Below are 18361 nucleotides of genomic sequence, written 5' to 3' on the forward strand. Positions count from 1 at the left end.
ACTCGGAAGGCCGTTGTTGCCCAATATGCTGCGGTATGTGTAACAACAGCCTGAGCAGCGCTGAGCTCAAGTTCAGGGATCAGTTTCATCTGGCCCACATTTCTCCTTCCCGCTTTCTTTGCGCCAGATTACAGGACACGGAATGACACAGCATCACCTCATGCTCCCCCACTGCTGTCATTCAAGCCAGACACCAAGACTTAGTCAGCAGTAATGGAAGGAGTAACACAATACTGGGTCAGTGTGCTTCCAGTGTTCCAAAATAAACAGTGTGTGTGTGTGTGTGTGTGTGTGTGTGTGTGTGTATACATATATAACGGCCAAATATGGTGAAGAATTAATTTTGCACAGCCGACCAGGTCGTAATCGGCGTCCTAAAGTCACCTCGTAAATATCAAAAGCAGACTGCGTCGTGTATGTTGGTGGTAGTACTCGTCGTGCTGCATAACAATTGCACCTGTCACTGTGAGCCACCGCGGCAAAATTTATGAGCGCAAATGTGCGCGTCTTACACGCAAAGCAAAACACACACACACACACACATACACACACACACATACACTGCACTCGACTACATGAAGCAAGCACCCATTTGCACATCACCTAACACCAGCTCCTGTCACCATGTGTTGCTTCATCTGATCATGATTGCACAATAAGTGTTGAACAACAAAATGCTTTTGTATTGGAATATAAGTAACTGGCGGCCCGGTAGTCCAGTGGTTAGCGCATCGACCTCACAGTGCAGAGGTACCCGGTTCGAGTCCAGCACTGGCCTTTCTGTGTGCATTTGCATGTTCTCCCCTGCCTGTGTGGGTTTTCTCCGGGTACTCCGGTTTCCTCCCAAAAACAGGCTGATTGAACACTCTAAATTGTCCCTAGGTGTGCGTGTGAGCACGGATGGTTGTTCGTCTGTGTGTGCCCTGCGATTGGCTGGGTAGCAGTACAGGGTGTCCCCTGCCTACTGCCTGAAGACGCCTGGGATAGGCTCCAGCACCCCTGCGACCCTTGTGAAGATAAAGCAGTTCAGAAAATGGATGGATGGATAGCTTTTATTGTATTTGAGGACAGACATGCTATGGGTCTCATTTTTGGTAAATATTTCCACACGCTTGCCACATCCATACGGCCGTATATTATGCTGACGTCAGTGTCGTAAATGGAGCATTTGAGAATGCCATAATAATGTCAACCACAATTTATTTTTACACTGCTTTAGAAGTGTTCCTGCATCGGTTCAATTGCGCTCCCTCCACCAGCTGCCAGCATATTTTGCAATAACAAAAATGAGGGTTACAAAATGTCCATGTGTCTCTTTTTTTTTCATGGATTGACCTTATTTTTCCTAAATTCCAGTAACTGCACAACATGAAACAAGAACAAGTGAAATTTGCATTATAACATGCTTCCTGTTAATGCAAGTTAAGTTGCTACATTAGCCAGAGGAAGGCCAAGCACTGATGACTTGATCTCGTGTGTGACCTGTAAGTAAATTCCTTGGTCCTGTGGAAACTGACACTCAGCAGGGCACTGTGACATAAACCTGTCCAGATAACGTGACAAACATTCATTGATCATTGTAAGGCAGGAAATTGTAACCTGGGAAGTTACCAGACACACCGACAACATAACACAACGGCTGGAGACACATTAAATATTTACATATAATGACCGTCAGAAAAAAATATGAAGGCCTCGGTACGTATCTTCATTCGCTTATTGTATCTCCATTCGCAACTAACCATTTGCCTACCTAACGAGCAACGTTTCACTGAAAAACACATATCGGCCTATTGTTGTGCTCTTTCTGTAATGCCTCAAAATGGCGTACAAATGCCATGCTAGCTAGCTCTGAGGCACAGTTATTTGCGGAAGAGTAGCTTGCGTTGGCCACCATTTAATCGCCAACCGTCTTGGCAGCGATCAGCAGTGTTGAGAAAGCAGAATGGTGAACTTCCCAAGATGATACGAGGTAAGCGTTGCCATTGCCATTGCCAGTGGCGGGAATTGACAACGAACTAGCTGGTAACAGCTAGCTGCTCAACGCAAGATATAGTAAGTGCCCAACTAAAGATAAAGAGTCGATTTTGATATTACTGTATTTAAAAATAAGATTATCCATGTATCACTGAGTTTAAAATGTAATAAAATGGTAAATATAGAAATTGGTATTTTTACGGGTTGACAGGCAATGACGGTGTTGGGCCAAATTGGAGTAGTTTCCATCGATTGTCTCTGAAAGATAATCCTGTGTGATTATCTGGTGGTTTGGGGTGTGTTAAGAGTGATTTTTGCTCCCCGATCTGCTCAGTTCGTGGTCGGTCTGACAATCGTAGAAATTAAAGTCGTTCATTATTTTGGGTGGAAAATCCTAAATTGTATGGTCAACATCAAGTCGGGCCGAGCCACAGTCTTTACGATTGTGGTGTGAAACGTAACGATACCCCATTCGGAAGGGACCTGAAGCTCGTGCTGTTGCCCAGCACAAATTAAGCAACTGATTGTGTTGCATATATCAGTCTGGTGTCACACTTGAGGCCCATGCCCCACATCCGGCTCTCCAGTTCATTTTATATGACCAGTGAAAGTTTCCCACAATTATTCCTTGACTTGTGTTCAAAACTAGCTATAAAAATGATAATGATCTAGTTTTTATTTCCTTTTTTTAAATTCAGTTAGTATTAAGTAGGTTTTGGAGCAGACGTGTCAGTTTTTATTATTTTTATTTTTCAAAAAATGCTTTGTTTTAATGTTATTTTTATTAGTTTTATTATTGGTTTTAGTTTTTTTGCAGTCTACGGATTATTTATTAAATACAATCTAAGAAAAAAGGTCACAAAGTGTAATGAAGTAAACTACAATTCTAAACAACTGTTTAACCTCCTTTCTTCGGTATGGATGTTCAGCAATTCCGAAATCAATACATTTAAAATGGACCATGAACGTTCATGCATGATATTAATTGACAAAGGCAAGTTTTGCTGTAATTATAGGTAATTTTAATTCGTTTTATAAACGTAATGTGTTTTCTTAAAACACATTTTCATTATCTTATTTCTCTTAAGAATTTTTTTTTCAACTTCATTTTTAGTTTACTATAATAACCTTGGTGATTATACATGTATTATACATGTACCGGTTTTGTGGTTCCATCGATACGACTCCCCTGGTATAACGTGTTTCCCATTTTACTCACCACAATAAAAATGGCGAAAGGAAGAGTGTGGAAACTGCAGTTTAGCTGCCAACTAAGCTATCATTTCGCCTACATTCTTGTATTTCTTCTTCTCATACTTCTCTGCTTTGAATTGATGCCCTGTGGCATCATGCTGCCTCTCACAGGTCAGGCTCGGTACTGCAAAAGAGACATCTGGTTTGGGGCAGGAGACTTGATGAGGATATCATTGTGTTGAGTGTGCCACTACAGGATACACGTGCCGATTTTTTTCCGTCATATGTAAAGTCACTAGTGCTGGAAAAAAAAAAAATCAGTTAACAAGTTAAAAATCGCTGTGTGTGTGTGTGTGTGTAGCTGTGTGCGTGCACACCCCACTTTACGCCTTCTACTGTGATTTGCAAAGAGCCCTTTTAAACCCAATCCAAGCAGAATATGAAATATGTCCGGAACACGTGCGTCCTTTGGAGTAAAAGGTCCAGTGCGGTGTCGCTCATCTGGACTCCATCAGGTTGCATGTCCGCAGGCGATCAGACTGGCATCCCTGTACCAGGCCTGCTCCTTTATTAAAGCCTCAGCCTCCTGTGACCCGGCACACACAGAGTGGGCCTCGGGGTACGCTCACACATGGTTCCCATAGGTCATTTGGCTTGTTTGTGACTTGCGCGTTTGATTCTCTTGCAGACCACATGTGGATTGGGAGTCGAAGAAACAAGGCGCAAGGGGCCGTTCCCCGCAAAACATCTGCTTAATGATAGCGTACCCAAGGGGAGGGGCGAACGCTGAGGGGGCTCGGCAAAAGTCGAGACACACGACCAGAACAAGGTGAATTTCCACGCTTGAACTCTGTTGTTGTACACCATGTTCAGCACGTTTAAGTCAATCCCACATTCCCCTGCAAGCAAGATTTTTTTTTTTTTTCTCACTTGCAATCCGTACATAAAAAAAGACGCATAATGTCAGCGGTGGTAAAAAACTGCTCTGAATACACTCGGGGCCTTCAAGGCCTTCTCTGCTGGAGCAAACACTAATCAGAAGCATTGACCTACATTTACAGCTTGGATTAATTGTATCACGGTAATTAATTTCCAAGAATTTATCATCGGTTCACAGCATGCATCTTGGCCGCCCAGTTTTTAAGACTTACATCGTAAATGCTGATTTTTCTTTTATCCAGTCAGATTTCAGCTTCTATGTGTTGCCATGTATTCTTGTATTTCTTCTTCTCGTACTTCTCTGCTTTGAATTGATGCCCTGTGGCATCATGCTGCCTCTCACAGGTCAGGCTCGGTACTGCAAAAGAGACATCTGGTTTGGGGCAGGAGACTTGATGAGGATATCATTGTGTTGAGTGTGCCACTACAGGATACACGTGCCGATTTTTTTCCGTCATATGTAAAGTCACTAGTGCTGGAAAAAAAAAAAATCAGTTAACAAGTTAAAAATCGCTGTGTGTGTGTGTGTGTGTAGCTGTGTGCGTGCACACCCCACTTTACGCCTTCTACTGTGATTTGCAAAGAGCCCTTTTAAACCCAATCCAAGCAGAATATGAAATATGTCCGGAACACGTGCGTCCTTTGGAGTAAAAGGTCCAGTGCGGTGTCGCTCATCTGGACTCCATCAGGTTGCATGTCCGCAGGCGATCAGACTGGCATCCCTGTACCAGGCCTGCTCCTTTATTAAAGCCTCAGCCTCCTGTGACCCGGCACACACAGAGTGGGCCTCGGGGTACGCTCACACATGGTTCCCATAGGTCATTTGGCTTGTTTGTGACTTGCGCGTTTGATTCTCTTGCAGACCACATGTGGATTGGGAGTCGAAGAAACAAGGCGCAAGGGGCCGTTCCCCGCAAAACATCTGCTTAATGATAGCGTACCCAAGGGGAGGGGCGAACGCTGAGGGGGCTCGGCAAAAGTCGAGACACACGACCAGAACAAGGTGAATTTCCACGCTTGAACTCTGTTGTTGTACACCATGTTCAGCACGTTTAAGTCAATCCCACATTCCCCTGCAAGCAAGATTTTTTTTTTTTTTCTCACTTGCAATCCGTACATAAAAAAAGACGCATAATGTCAGCGGTGGTAAAAAACTGCTCTGAATACACTCGGGGCCTTCAAGGCCTTCTCTGCTGGAGCAAACACTAATCAGAAGCATTGACCTACATTTACAGCTTGGATTAATTGTATCACGGTAATTAATTTCCAAGAATTTATCATCGGTTCACAGCATGCATCTTGGCCGCCCAGTTTTTAAGACTTACATCGTAAATGCTGATTTTTCTTTTATCCAGTCAGATTTCAGCTTCTATGTGTTGCCATGTAAATGTAATCTGCCCAAGGCCTTCACAGTCCTTACCGTTAGCGCCAGATTTGACATTTACCACTCAAGGGCGCAGAGTGATGGCTTCATTTTTCTGTCCTCTGATTGGTTGAGCTAAATGGACTGCTATGTTTACCCATCTGATTGGTTGAACTAAATATATGAACCAAAGATAGATTTACAAGTGAGGGCGATGTCAGACATGATTTTAAAATCAATTTAGTGTGTTCAATCAGCCCGCCTTGCATGTTTTTGGAATGTGGGAGGAAATCGGAGCACCCGGAGAAAACCCACGCAGGCCCGGGGAGAACATGCAAACTCCACACAAGGAGGCCATAGCCTGGATTTGGTGTGTATGTATTTCATAAGATTAATATTGATGTATTTCATGTAAATTAATTTTGGTTGACGTACGAACTCCTTTGACCTATCTCGTGTACGCTATCATGAAAAAATAATATAGACAGTGGAGGAAGCTCATGGAGGTTGTGTATGAATGCATGCATGCATTGGTAGATTTGGGGAGAATATTTTCCACTCCGCCTAAAATCTTCCAAAATATAATCTCTGCATAGGGCGTAAAAGAGTCACTGACCTACTGTAGATTATACAATTACAATTTCAATATTCTTATGCATGAACATATCGAGAAACCGTTCTTGTAATTGGAACAATGTGAAATTAAATCTCTACTCGGGTGTTTAAATTTCCGGCATTTGATTTTTCATTTTATATCGTCATATTTTGGAGAATAACTTATGGGCTGCAGCCTGTAGGCCTGGATCAGGAGATCATGTATTGCCAATTTTTCAGGGTGGGGGGGGGAATTTTGAAATGCAACCCACTGAGCTCCGTCTATAAAGAAACACTAAATGCTGAAGCTGAGTTGAGACCATCTCCAGACCCCGCAAATCTCTCTTATATTGCCTTTAGGAGGACAACACACGTGTGCTGACGTGGAGAAGAATTTGCTCCTTGGCCTCTCGAGAAATCCTGCAAAAGCTTGTGAGTATGTTTACGTCTTTTGCAAGGGACGGCTTCATCCCTGAGAGGTTCGACACTCCGACTTGTGTATTGATCATTTTGTTTTTAATTCGAGAAAATGACCCGAAGACACAATGACATAAATACATTGCATTGGAGTTTAGGTTCATCAACAAGACGCTTGTTTTTTTTTTTTTTGCCGCAACCCAAATGGATATTTTACCTGCTCCGCTCCTTCCACGGTGATTGTGGTTATCACAGCGGGAATGGGACACTGCAAAGGAAGTGCTGATAAGATTGCTATGTTTGCATCCCCAGATAAAAGCGCGCCATGCGCAGTTGAGTCCAGACCGCCACTCTCGGCGTACATCGTTGATGGACATTAAAGCGGGCAGTAAAAAGTGGGACTTAATGCCGGGAAAGTGAGCAACAGACCAGACGTCGACATTTAAAGATACGAGGGTCAGTGTGAATTAGATAAGAGTGCCAGCACTGGTTTGGTTTATCACACAGGTTGGGTTAAAAATGTCAGCTTGCCATCTGATTTATGTCAGCAAGGTCAACGGCCTGAAAACTTAAACAAGCTTTCAAAGCGTTACAGTTAGTGAGTTGTCTTTTTAGCACCGGGATTCCCCCTTACTGGGATCTTCAAACAATATTTGACTGCCTATATCTTAACCACATGTTATGTTATGACACAGCGGAATGGTTTGGTCCTCGATGACAGGTGTCAAACTCACTCTGCGTCATTCTATGTGTCCCCCAACCCATGAAAGCTTGACACCATTCAGTTCAAAACGAATTATCCAATCATAAAAATGTTAGTAACCAAATGCTCCGCCAATTATGTACGTGATGGAACGATTCTTAAGAGTTCCCACACCAAAGGTTGAATGTTGCGCTTTCTTAAAAAGAAAAGATTGATGTTGTTGCTGTTCCATCTTTTGTGGTCCATTGAACTTTTTTCGAAGCGGTGGCAATGGCACTCTTCCTCGGAACCTCCTCTGCTCTGCTTCTACTTTGCAGAACGCAGGTCGAGTAGGGCCGTGATGTCACGGTCATCTGATGACATTTATTAACCACAATGTCATCACTGCCATTTGATTGGCTAATACAAAGTAGACGTTTACGCTTCTGAGTGCGGGTTTTCATCCCCTGAATAAAACAGGAAGGAAGAAAAACAGCACCGTCTCCACAACATCCATTGTCGTAGCAAGAATGTGGGAAATGATGAATGGCCTGGTGTTCACCTTCTTGATCCTGCCACAATCCCTCCCACTTTTGATCGGTGCCTGTTGTAATGGAAAAGAAACAGAGGCCAGGCAAAATGAGGCCGGGACAGACCGGGGCCAGAAGTCAAAGGGGTTAGCCGTTAGCCGTAACGTGTGCAGCAAACGGCGATACACTCCACCGCATAGCTAGTATACATTTATGGTTTCATTGTTATAACTGAAACCCGGAGGCCAACCGTAACTATGATGCTTATCAATTCTATTACTTTTCACCAACAGCAAAAAGCTGGCATCCAAACTGGGGTGGGTTGACTTTATTTCATATCCACTGTTGGTGTAAATGTGAGTATGAATGGTTGGTTATTTGCCTATAAAGTGAATTCCTGCGATTCATGGGAGATCGGGACCAGGCCAGCTCACAAATAGCGAAAATCTGCATATGCATATTGAAATGCATGGGGGGGTGGGGGGGGTGCGACTTGATTGACTCGATTCATCTGATAGGGCTTTCCGTACTTCCTTTGTGTGTATCTTACGGCAGGTGCTGTAGAACGGTCAGACCGTAATTAAAAGGTGAATGCCCAAAATATTTCAGTACAGTAGATCGATCCATATTATATATACACAATTCGTTTTGAAATCACTCAAGTCAACAATAGTTTGTTTAATTGTTGTTCAAGTGAGTGTGAACAGGTTGACAAAATTATTGCAAAATCTCAATATTATTTATTACACATGACATTTTGGTACAGATTTTAGCAAGGATCATGCAAGTTGACACGTTTCGCCGGCCACATAAAATGACGTGGCGGGCCGGAAATGGCCCCCCGGGCCATGAGTTTGACAACTGTGCACTCCAGTAATTAACTGGACTCTTTTTTTTTTTTTTTTGAATTACTGTACCTTTAATCCCTTTCATGCACCCTGTAACATGATAACATGATAAACTGTCCACTGTAGTAACCGCTGTCCCCGAAAGGGTTAAATAAGAACAATAGAGGCGTTTGGAAATTATTTTTTATGAATCCACACAAAATGTGTGGGGTTTTTTTCTATTTAGGTTCCAAAAATAATAAAAACTGAAAACAATTGTTTGCTAACAATGCTCTTTTTTTTTTTTTTAGGGTATTACGTAACATGAGCTTAAACCATCACATAAAAGCTGCAATTGTACATTTCATTGCATGCTACACACGCTTCACTGTGACAAATGACCATGCGGTGTTGATGTGACAGCTTGTTTTTTTTTTTATGTACTTTCCAATTGAATTCATCATAGCGTTGCGAGACAACATCTCGAATAATGATGGCTTGAAGCACGGCCCTGAGATAAAAATTGTTCCGCTAAACATACTTCCACTTTTGTAATCCTCCTAGTTACTGGAAATACAAACACTCATCTGATCCTTGCAGATCTTTTCTCACTGTTTTGGAGCAACAGCTCAAGATATAGTATCACTTCTCCCACAGTCTCAAAAGTTAGCAAGGAGGCACACACACACACACACACACACACGCACACACACACACACACACACACACACACACACACACACACACACCGAGAACGCTTGCTCCCATATGTGAGGGAGGGAGGGCTCAAGTCACTAACAGTCGCACGGCTCTGTGCAATACACTCATTTTTTTGTGTTCAGCCTTCAGGTGAGGACATGGTACCAGAATTCCTCACATCAAAGATTTGACAAAGAGGAAGAGGAAGGCTCAAAGTGTGCCCCCACTGGACCCGCCGCTGCCTCAGTACCTGAGCGCCCCGGTGCTGTGTGACGTTGTGCAGTCATTTTTTGGGGGGGTAGGTGGTGGGATCAAGAGAGACAGCAGACAGAGATGAAGAGAGCGATACAATTCAAATGGATTATCTGACACCAGCTTGGATTGGCCGACATGAAGCTTAAATTTTGGGGGGGCTCTCAGAGCAAACTCTACCAAGGCTTGACTGCGCATGGAGAGTCTGGCTGGTAGCAAGCACGCTGTGTGCTACCCTTGATTTTAATTCACTCAATGAGGGAGACTTCCACCTATCCGTGAACTTTTTTTTTTTTGCCTAATTATCGCAGCTGCCTGGAAGTAAGACCCACAGAACGGCAACCGAGAGAACAGTTTTGCAGTGTTAAGAAGCAGGTGTCTTACCGGAATACGCATTAAATCGATCCCTTTTTTTTTTCTCCTAACTTTTGTTCCTTCCAACCAGATTCGCTCGTAACTTGGACTGCAGACTTTCTGATTTCCCAAAAGTAGAGACCTCAGAGGAATACCGGCTGGAGGATCAGTGAGTAGCTTTTGAGTCAAACATAAAGCAGAAGGGAAATCGGAGGATTTCATACAGGTGCTTCATAATTTGGATTCTGCGCAGGGAGGTGGAGGGGGGGGGGGGGATCTGACCCGACGCGGACTGGCGGACTGTGGAGGGCTTCCCTCCCTGCCCTCCCCAGCCTATCTGCGCCCCCAGCAGCATGTCCCAGGCTCTGAGGCTGCCTCGAGTCCTCCACACAGCACACTACCATGATCAGATGTGCTGCTGGAGGGAGTAAGGCTGCCTTGTCCTGCTCCAGGACTGACTTTGAGGCTCATTCTCACTCTGGGACCAGCCACTGGTTGAGGCCCGCCACACTGTTTTCCTCGTGGTCTCTGCCTCTCCTGCTAGCTCTTGTAGCTCTCGCCATCTCCCTCCCCGGCGCAACCTGCCATCACCTCAGGAGAGACAGACTGAGGCTCACCATACCGTGGAGCCGCAGGGCTCTGCAGAACATTTCAGAAAGCGAGGGTGTCTACAAGCCCAGGGCCACTGGGGGGCCCCCGGGTCGGACCGGGGGACCACAGGGTAGGCACGTGCGCAGTTACAACCATCTCCAAGGAGACATACGGAGGAGGAAGCTGTTCTCTTTCCAGAAGTTTTTCTTGAGGATCGACAAGAACGGAAGGGTCAATGGAACAAAGAGCAAGGATGACCCTCTCAGTAAGTAATCCAAAAAAAAAAAAAAAAGGGAATCAAACCTTTAGAAAAAGAAGCCGCAAGATTGTTTTCGGCCGTTATCAATTTAGAGTTTTACTGTATACGTATTGCATGTGACTTCATTGCACTGTTGTTCCGAGAGTCTCAGAGGAAACCCGATTCTATCCTACGAGATGAAGCAGTCCCCGGTTGTTTAGTTTCAAACCAGACATCCAACGGTATCTGTCCTGTCCAAACACTCAGCACAGAATTGGTAGCTCTCAAATGGCTTTAGAAGGAGCAAAGACAGATAACCTGCCCATTATCAGGCACTCTTCACAGCCCAGAGTAAACGCTGATAACAACCACCAAGCGACAGGGAAAGGGGATATGGATGTCAACCCCGATGATGCTTCTATAATCTTGCTGCCTCTCTGTGTCTCCCAGTTGAACAAATTACCCCCCCCCCCCCCCCCACCCAGTCAGAGAGATTCGGTTTCAGAAGAAACTTTAAAGCAATTACACGTATCGGGCTTCTCGATAAGCGTTGCCTATCGGACTCCCGGCCACTCACATGCTCCAGTGGGTGTGTGATCTCAGAGCTGCCGACAACGACACATGTGCTCGGCGAGTACTCGCTCACATCTTCTCTTCACGTGCTCTTTTTTTTTTTTTCTCCCTCCCAACCCAGAGTGAGTGTGTGGAACCTTTTAATGTTCTCCCCCGGGAATGCTAAACCACACTTTCAATCAAAGGGAGCAACAACGTCAGAGGGAGATTTTGTTTTGACAAGGTCATGACAGAAGCAACTTTATTTACAGGGCGTACTAAACGGCGATGCCTTTACTGACATATTTATTCTATGTTTCTCTTCAGTTGTAAAACTGACATGCAGGGTTCACGGGCAACTGACTCCATTATACGAGCCGTGTGCGTAAATGCGTCTTGAACTTTACGTACGTATGGGAGCTGATCTCACCTTCCGTGGGCATAGAACGTCTCACTCCCGAGAGTGTAAGCGTCACCTTTTACAAAAGTCAGAAGGATTTAGCGTGGCCTGTCCATCAGGGAGGGCAGCGAAAATGAGCCGATGGGACGAGTCGGAGGTACAAGTTCATGAATGGCGAGGCTGATCATTGTGGTCACATCAAAGCCGTGTGTCCTCCACATCAATGGGGCTGCCATCAAAAAGCTCTGTCCTGAGGGGGTCCGGGGACACTGTGTGGATTTTGTGCTGTTGTATCAGGTTCACACGGTAAAGGACACCACACAACAGTAGCTTCAGTCTTTGCTCCCTGGGGCCAGACATGATCCCAGGTCTGATGTCTTTTGTCGACTCGGCGCAGTCCCTTGAAGTGACAAAATATCTCGTTTTTGTTCTTATGAGTGGTAGAACAGCCTTGCTCATCCCCGAGCATAAAAAATGCAAGGCAAAAATTGTCCAAGCAGTTCAAATATGACAGTGCCTCGGATAGATGTATGAAGGTGCTTTGGATGTGCAAGCGCTGGTTTAGGGTGCTGCCTGTGGCCTAACGAGGACCGAGCTCAGTGTCTCTTAAAGAGCTAGGATCCGGGTCTCCCACAGATTTACAGGGATGTCAGCGCAAAACTGTCCCACGTGGCTTTTCAACACGCTGGAGCATGAGTTAAAGTTGGAACGAGATACAGTATAGATAGAGCAAGCTTCTTGGCTAAGTACCGTATTGGCCCGAATATAAGACGGCCCTGATTATAAGACGACCCCCTCTTTTTCAAGACTCAAGTTTGAAAAAGACTTTTTGAACACCAAATTAATTTTTATACAGAAAATAATTACAGTGCATCTGAAACAAACTATTTTTTTTTACATTGTGCACAACTCTCGTTTGTTGTGCTATAATGTAATTATATGTATTTGTTATATATTTTGATACATTTCTATGCTTTAGAAAACATTTATGTCTGAATTTTGGGGGCTTCGAACGGCGTCTCGACTTTTTCTTATTAAGAAATTTCTTCCAGAACCAATTAATTTCGTAAGGAGAGCTACCACTGTACTATAAATTCCCTGACTTGGTCGCTTATGGTACAAGCCTGTCAACAAGTGTGCATATGCGTGTCGGAGTGTGTAGGTGCCATGTGTGCACTGAGATGCCTGTGGACATGTTGAGTTTGTGCAAGTCTTCATACACATTCGTCTTCTTTAATCAGAGCCACGGCCTTTTGCATGGGAAAAACAGATGGAGCTCTTACCGAGGTTTGGGGAAAAAACAAAGAGAGAGATTTGTATCTTTTCACTGAAATGACGCTGAGGATGGATATTCAGTCTGTGTAAATACATCCAGTGTGGTCCTTTTTTTAAGTGCTATTGGGACATATCCAGACTCCCACGTCAGCATGACAAAAACATGTTATTTTTCGCCAGGTGTGAAGATTAAATGTTAAAAAAAAGGAAGGTAAAGAGTGAGGAAGGATCGCAAAACAAGCTGCAAATTGCATGCCTTCTCGTATCTTTTCGGAAAAACGCTCCCATTCCACAACCAACGCACCATTTGCAGTTGTTGAGCGTATCCAACAAGCCACACATTACCTTAGCTATGTTGCTGCATTCCAAATCCACATAGCTGCTTCATTAGGTACACATGCACAATCTAATAGGATTCAGTACAGGGATTGGGGGGGGGGGGTTTTAGTTTCATAATTCACACATTTGTCACAGGTCAGTCTTGTGTGCGTGTACTTTCAATCACCAATTGGGGGTAAAAATAGTATTTCTTGCTTCACTTTTAATGAAGTTCAGACATTTTTTGACAAGACCGTTTACGCTTTCATTTGAGCTGACTTTGTCATGAAACCTGATTGTATTGTTGAAAAAAAAACCATTTGCATGTATTGTACAAGGAGTCTTCGGTTTGGTCCTGTGTGCAATGTTGTCAATTTGCACAAGAGGCCATGCTCAGTTTCTGCCATACTTGCTGTTTTTCATTTGGTTGTTTCATATAGCAGTTTTTGACTTAGACTACGGCAAGTTGCAAACCGAAGATAATTCAAACAACAACAAGAGATGATTTGGCTTTTGCTTGTGAAAACTCCACTCATACTTATTTTGGGGTTTAACCAATCTGAGAAAACAGAAAATTTGTGAGGCTGCAAGAAGATTAATTTTTCACAGTCATTTCACAACGGTTGGCATTTGTGCACAGGTCGGGCTTTCGTTTCCAAGGGTCTAGTTTGCGAAGTTACTGCCGTACTTTTTTTATTATTTTTTTTATTGTTGTAAACAATATTTATGGTATTTGTTATACAAATATTTGCTGGAATTGACTTGATTATAGTGACAGCAAAGGTGAGCGGGAGCCACTGGCACATTCTGACTTTCTAATGTGCCAACTTCAGGATATCTCGCCGCAGTAGGAACGGAATGCATAAACCGAGAATCCCCTTTAGAGCATCAGAAACAATTGAAGGATGTCCTTTGGTTTGACACATTGAGTACAGTATGAAAGTTTCATTTAGCATTGGTGAAGAATTGCACTTGCGTATTATCCCTTGTTTAGCGACGTGAGACGTACAAAATATTCCAGGCAGCTCTCAGAATGTTGCAGTGCAGTTCTACACGACTGCAAACTACAATTTTTAGTTCTTGAAAATGGACGTAAGATGCAGCACTGAGCTCTTGTATGAGATCATATGAAATTGTACATGTGTCGCCAATGCTGAATGTACAGTACATCCATTTGCTTGATGTCTTCATAAGCATACATGAGCACATGAACGCGTGTGCGTGTGAGCCAGAGCATATACAAGCTGTCTCGCCCCTGCCTCCGGTGGCTGACTTTGATCAGTGATCATTACAGCCTTTTCTAATCCTCCCTCCACCCCCCACCAGTCTCACTGTCATGGCTCCACTATCCTCCTCTGTTCTCTCACTTTTCATCCCTCCCGTGTTTACAGAGCAGCCAGACCCGGCCATAGATTGTCTTACATCCTCACTTCATCCCAGACACCTGATCCCCACACAGAAACCAGCTCCTCTCAGATCTTCAATGGCCGTTGTGTCACAGTCCCCACTGCCGCCTTGCCGCTTCAGACCTCATCGCCCTGAGGTGCCACTGTTTGAACTCGAAACCGATACAGTCACGACCTCGCGGACAAGGAGAGAAGCCACCGTGCTTTTTAAGGGAGGGATTGTTCTTTTTGGGACACACCTGCGTGCTCCACTGTCCACTCCGCGATACAGCTTCCGACCTCAGATCCGGAATAGGGCGTAGGTCTATCGCGGAAGCCGGTGCCATCCAAAAAGTGATCAGAGAGAAGAGTAGCGTTGATCAAAGCGAGTCGTCCCGTTGACCGTGATGGGTTGTCTCCAGATGCAAGGGTGCAGCGGCTCAAGGAATTACTGAAGTGAGGGAGGCAGTCATGACATCAAACAAATCACGGGAACTCCAGACAGCCACTTCCCGAGCACATTACATTGATTGGCTCATTTCGTGGTGCCTAACCATAACCATAGTCACCACCGTTCCAACCAGAATCCTTTAATTTTCAGTACCGGCCAATTCTAGACCAAGTCTGAAAAGACGTTTAAAAACGTCTTTGGGAGTGAATGAGTTAACACTGTCTTCACATGCACCGAAGGAGCCCTTTTACATGAGTGTTACCCAACCATTTTGTGGGCCAAAGGAACATACTTTACATGAGAAAAATCTAATGACTGATCACAAAACAAAAATATGACAAAAGGTATATAGCATATATGATATATCCTGTACTACTGTGGTCCCCAACCCCCGCGCCATGGCCGGTACCGGTCCGTGGGTCATTTGGTACCGGGCCGCACAGAAAGAAAAAGGAACTTACATTAATTCCATTTTATTTATTTCACAATCTGAAAGATGTTTTATTTTGAAAAATTACCGGAAACTCTGTTACATCCGTCTTACAGTATGTCACTCTTGACGCAGGTCAAGGTGCAAAAAAGAAATCTCTATAACTTGCACATGTTCAGCAATTGTTTTCAAATATTTGTAATGTATTTCAGAACCCATCTCTGAATTCACCTTACGGGGTCGTTGAGTACAACGTTCTCATTTTATCAGCTGCTGTCAACCTACCCAAAAATTGTTGGTGTTATGCACACTTGCATTTTATCCCCTAGGGGCCCATGAGTGCCCCAATATGTCCTCCCTACGTGCTTATTGCTCGCTCTCTTCTCACATACTGCCAGTGGAAAATGAGACAAGTAGTTGTTGTGGTCAAAGGACATATTGGGAAGTTATATCTCTCTGACCTCTTACAAAGACCGCATAGCTGGGGTATAAATTAGCCCCACTAACAACCATTGAGAACCTTGAATTATTTGCCTAGGGACTCCGAAACCTGACCAAGCAAACGCAATTAAACAAGCCGGAGATTCTCAGTCGTGTTCACCCATTCATTTTCAAATTGTGCAGCTGAAACCGATTACACAGTTGTAAATCTTGTTTACAGTTGTAAAACCTTAAATCTCCCATCGCATGTTCACTTGCGTAGGGGTTCCTAAAATGCACCGGTAATCATACTTTGGTTGATGTGTAGAAGGAAAGAAAAGACTCATTAGCAGCCCACATGACACAGGTGACAGACAATGTGCATTCTTCTCTTCTCTTATCTGCAGCAGGAAAACATTTAACACATTTACATCCTTTGCCATCTCAGTGTTGTCTTTGCAGACCGAAAAGCGATTCCCATTTTTTCCATGGAAACATTCTGAATGGGGGTGCATGTTAATAAAATGCTGTTGTTACTGTATTGTAGGTATTTTGGAAATCACATCGGTGGACGTGGGAGTGGTGGCTATCAAAGGGCTGAATAGCAACTACTATCTGGCAATCAGCAGGAAGGGAGAGCTGTATGGAGCGGTGAGTGTCTGGGTCAGAGGTCCCATAGATGCTTTTTGACACATCATGGTGATCTTATCCAAAAAAAAAAAAAGATCTTATCTGTTAATCCCCTGCAGTTACATTTTGTCAAGTGTTCGCACAGGAAACACAAGAGAGAACAGTGCAGTCTCAAATTGGATCACAGTGAACTTTGAGTTCAAACACAATCTGATTTTGAACAAGTTTTCCCACTGGTAATAATGGCGAGTCACTGATGGTACAGTGGTTGACTTCTATGCAGACAACATACTGCAGGTTCATTCCCAACTACACACCTACAGTGTGAATGTGTCAGACCGTAGCCATAAAAAAAACAAAAAACATCTGACCCTTTCAAGGTTTGCAACATTTTAACAAAATGAAACAAGTTGATCACTTTTAATATGAAATTCCAATGTTAATAAAAAAAACAATAAAAAAAAAACACATAATACATTTACTGACGTCACTCAATTTGAAGACTGGCTAACCTGCGCTAATAACAGCCAACTACTTTCATTCGCTGATGAAAATGTCACTCACCATGACAGGCCCCGCCTTTTAAAGCCACACACACTCAAAGTCATGCATACACAGATACTGTACATGTATTTTTTATCAAAAATTCTTAACTGACAAAAGAATGAAATTTGGCTTCTAGTAATTTGGTATTTCTCTTCACATTTTTCTCTTAAACAGGAGTGTAAAGGCTACTCCTTTAAAAATAAAGTCTCACAACAAATCAGGTTCTGAAATGAATTTTTCAATGTCATGCTAAATGACGGTTCAAATTGTTGATTTTAGTGGTGTATTTTTTTTATTTTTTTATAAATTCTTCGAATTCTCAACTTTAGGGGTGTCCAGGTGTATATTAGGGAGTCGTTGCATGGATAAACTTAACATATTTGCAAGTAAAACTGTTTTACACAAGGAGTGTGAAATTGACACATGGTGCCTCTGGATTTTTCTAGAGGGAGTTTGGCATTGACTGCACCCTGAAGGAGCGCATCGAGGAAAACGGCTACAACACCTATGCGTCAGCCGAGTGGAAGAACAAGAAGCGGCAAATGTTTGTGGGTCTGAACATCCACGGGAGGCCTGTGCGAGGGAAGAGAACGCGAAGGAAAAACACGGCCACCCACTTCCTTCCCATCATGGCGTGAGCCCATCGTCAAATGCGCTGGAAAAAGGACAAAATGCAGCATTGGCAAAGAGAGGCATTCCTCTCCTGAGGGTGAAGACTCTTACTAGGAAATTTTAGAAACAAGGCACTAACACTGACAAAGAACAGAGGTCATGTACTTTATTTGAGAGAGGAGCGTGTTTTTGTGTTTGATGTGGCACAGGATGCAATATTTATCTTATTTCTGTGCCAAAATGGAGCTAAATGGCAAATATAAACATGACTCGCTCAGCTAATAAGCAAGTGTAGAAGCAGACAAGTGGGTGTCCTTTATCATTAAACTCTAGGGGGCCCAACAAAACAGTCGATTACTTAATGCCCATGTGTTGTCTGCACTGTACTGATTTATTTATTTTGTGATTATTTAACTAGAGGGGTACACTTACGTCCTGAGCATTCCTTGGCATTCTTCATGTTTTTTTTGTTTTTGTTTTTTTTTTAATAGGATTTCTATCAAGTGCAAATAAAATACTGTTTTTAATCCTCTGCATCCCATCTGTTGTGTTCACCGCACACTCTGGACTTGTGAGTGTTCAGGTCGCGGTATGTGAGTCTTTATCTGCATGGCTGACAAGGCAACCATTAATGTCTGAGGGCTGGCTAATCCATGTGGCAACCATTGCTCTCATTATCTCCCTA

The 18361-nt window shown here is 43.6% G+C and overlaps 1 protein-coding gene across 1 annotated transcript; it reads left to right on the forward strand.

Moving 5' to 3' along the window:
- The first annotated feature begins 9291 nt into the window (after positions 1-9291).
- On the forward strand, positions 9292-18145 carry LOC109525680 (fibroblast growth factor 10). Its single transcript, XM_019886418.1, has 3 exons — positions 9292-10684; positions 16436-16539; positions 17511-18145. The coding sequence occupies exons 1-3, from the start codon at positions 10231-10233 to the stop codon at positions 17700-17702; spliced, it is 750 nt and encodes a 249-aa protein (XP_019741977.1). The 5' UTR covers positions 9292-10230; the 3' UTR covers positions 17703-18145.
- The last annotated feature ends 216 nt before the right edge of the window (positions 18146-18361 follow it).

The sequence above is a fragment of the Hippocampus comes genome, unplaced genomic scaffold, assembly GCF_001891065.2.
Source record: "Hippocampus comes isolate QL1 unplaced genomic scaffold, H_comes_QL1_v1.1 scaffold155, whole genome shotgun sequence".
Taxonomy (NCBI): domain Eukaryota; kingdom Metazoa; phylum Chordata; class Actinopteri; order Syngnathiformes; family Syngnathidae; genus Hippocampus; species Hippocampus comes.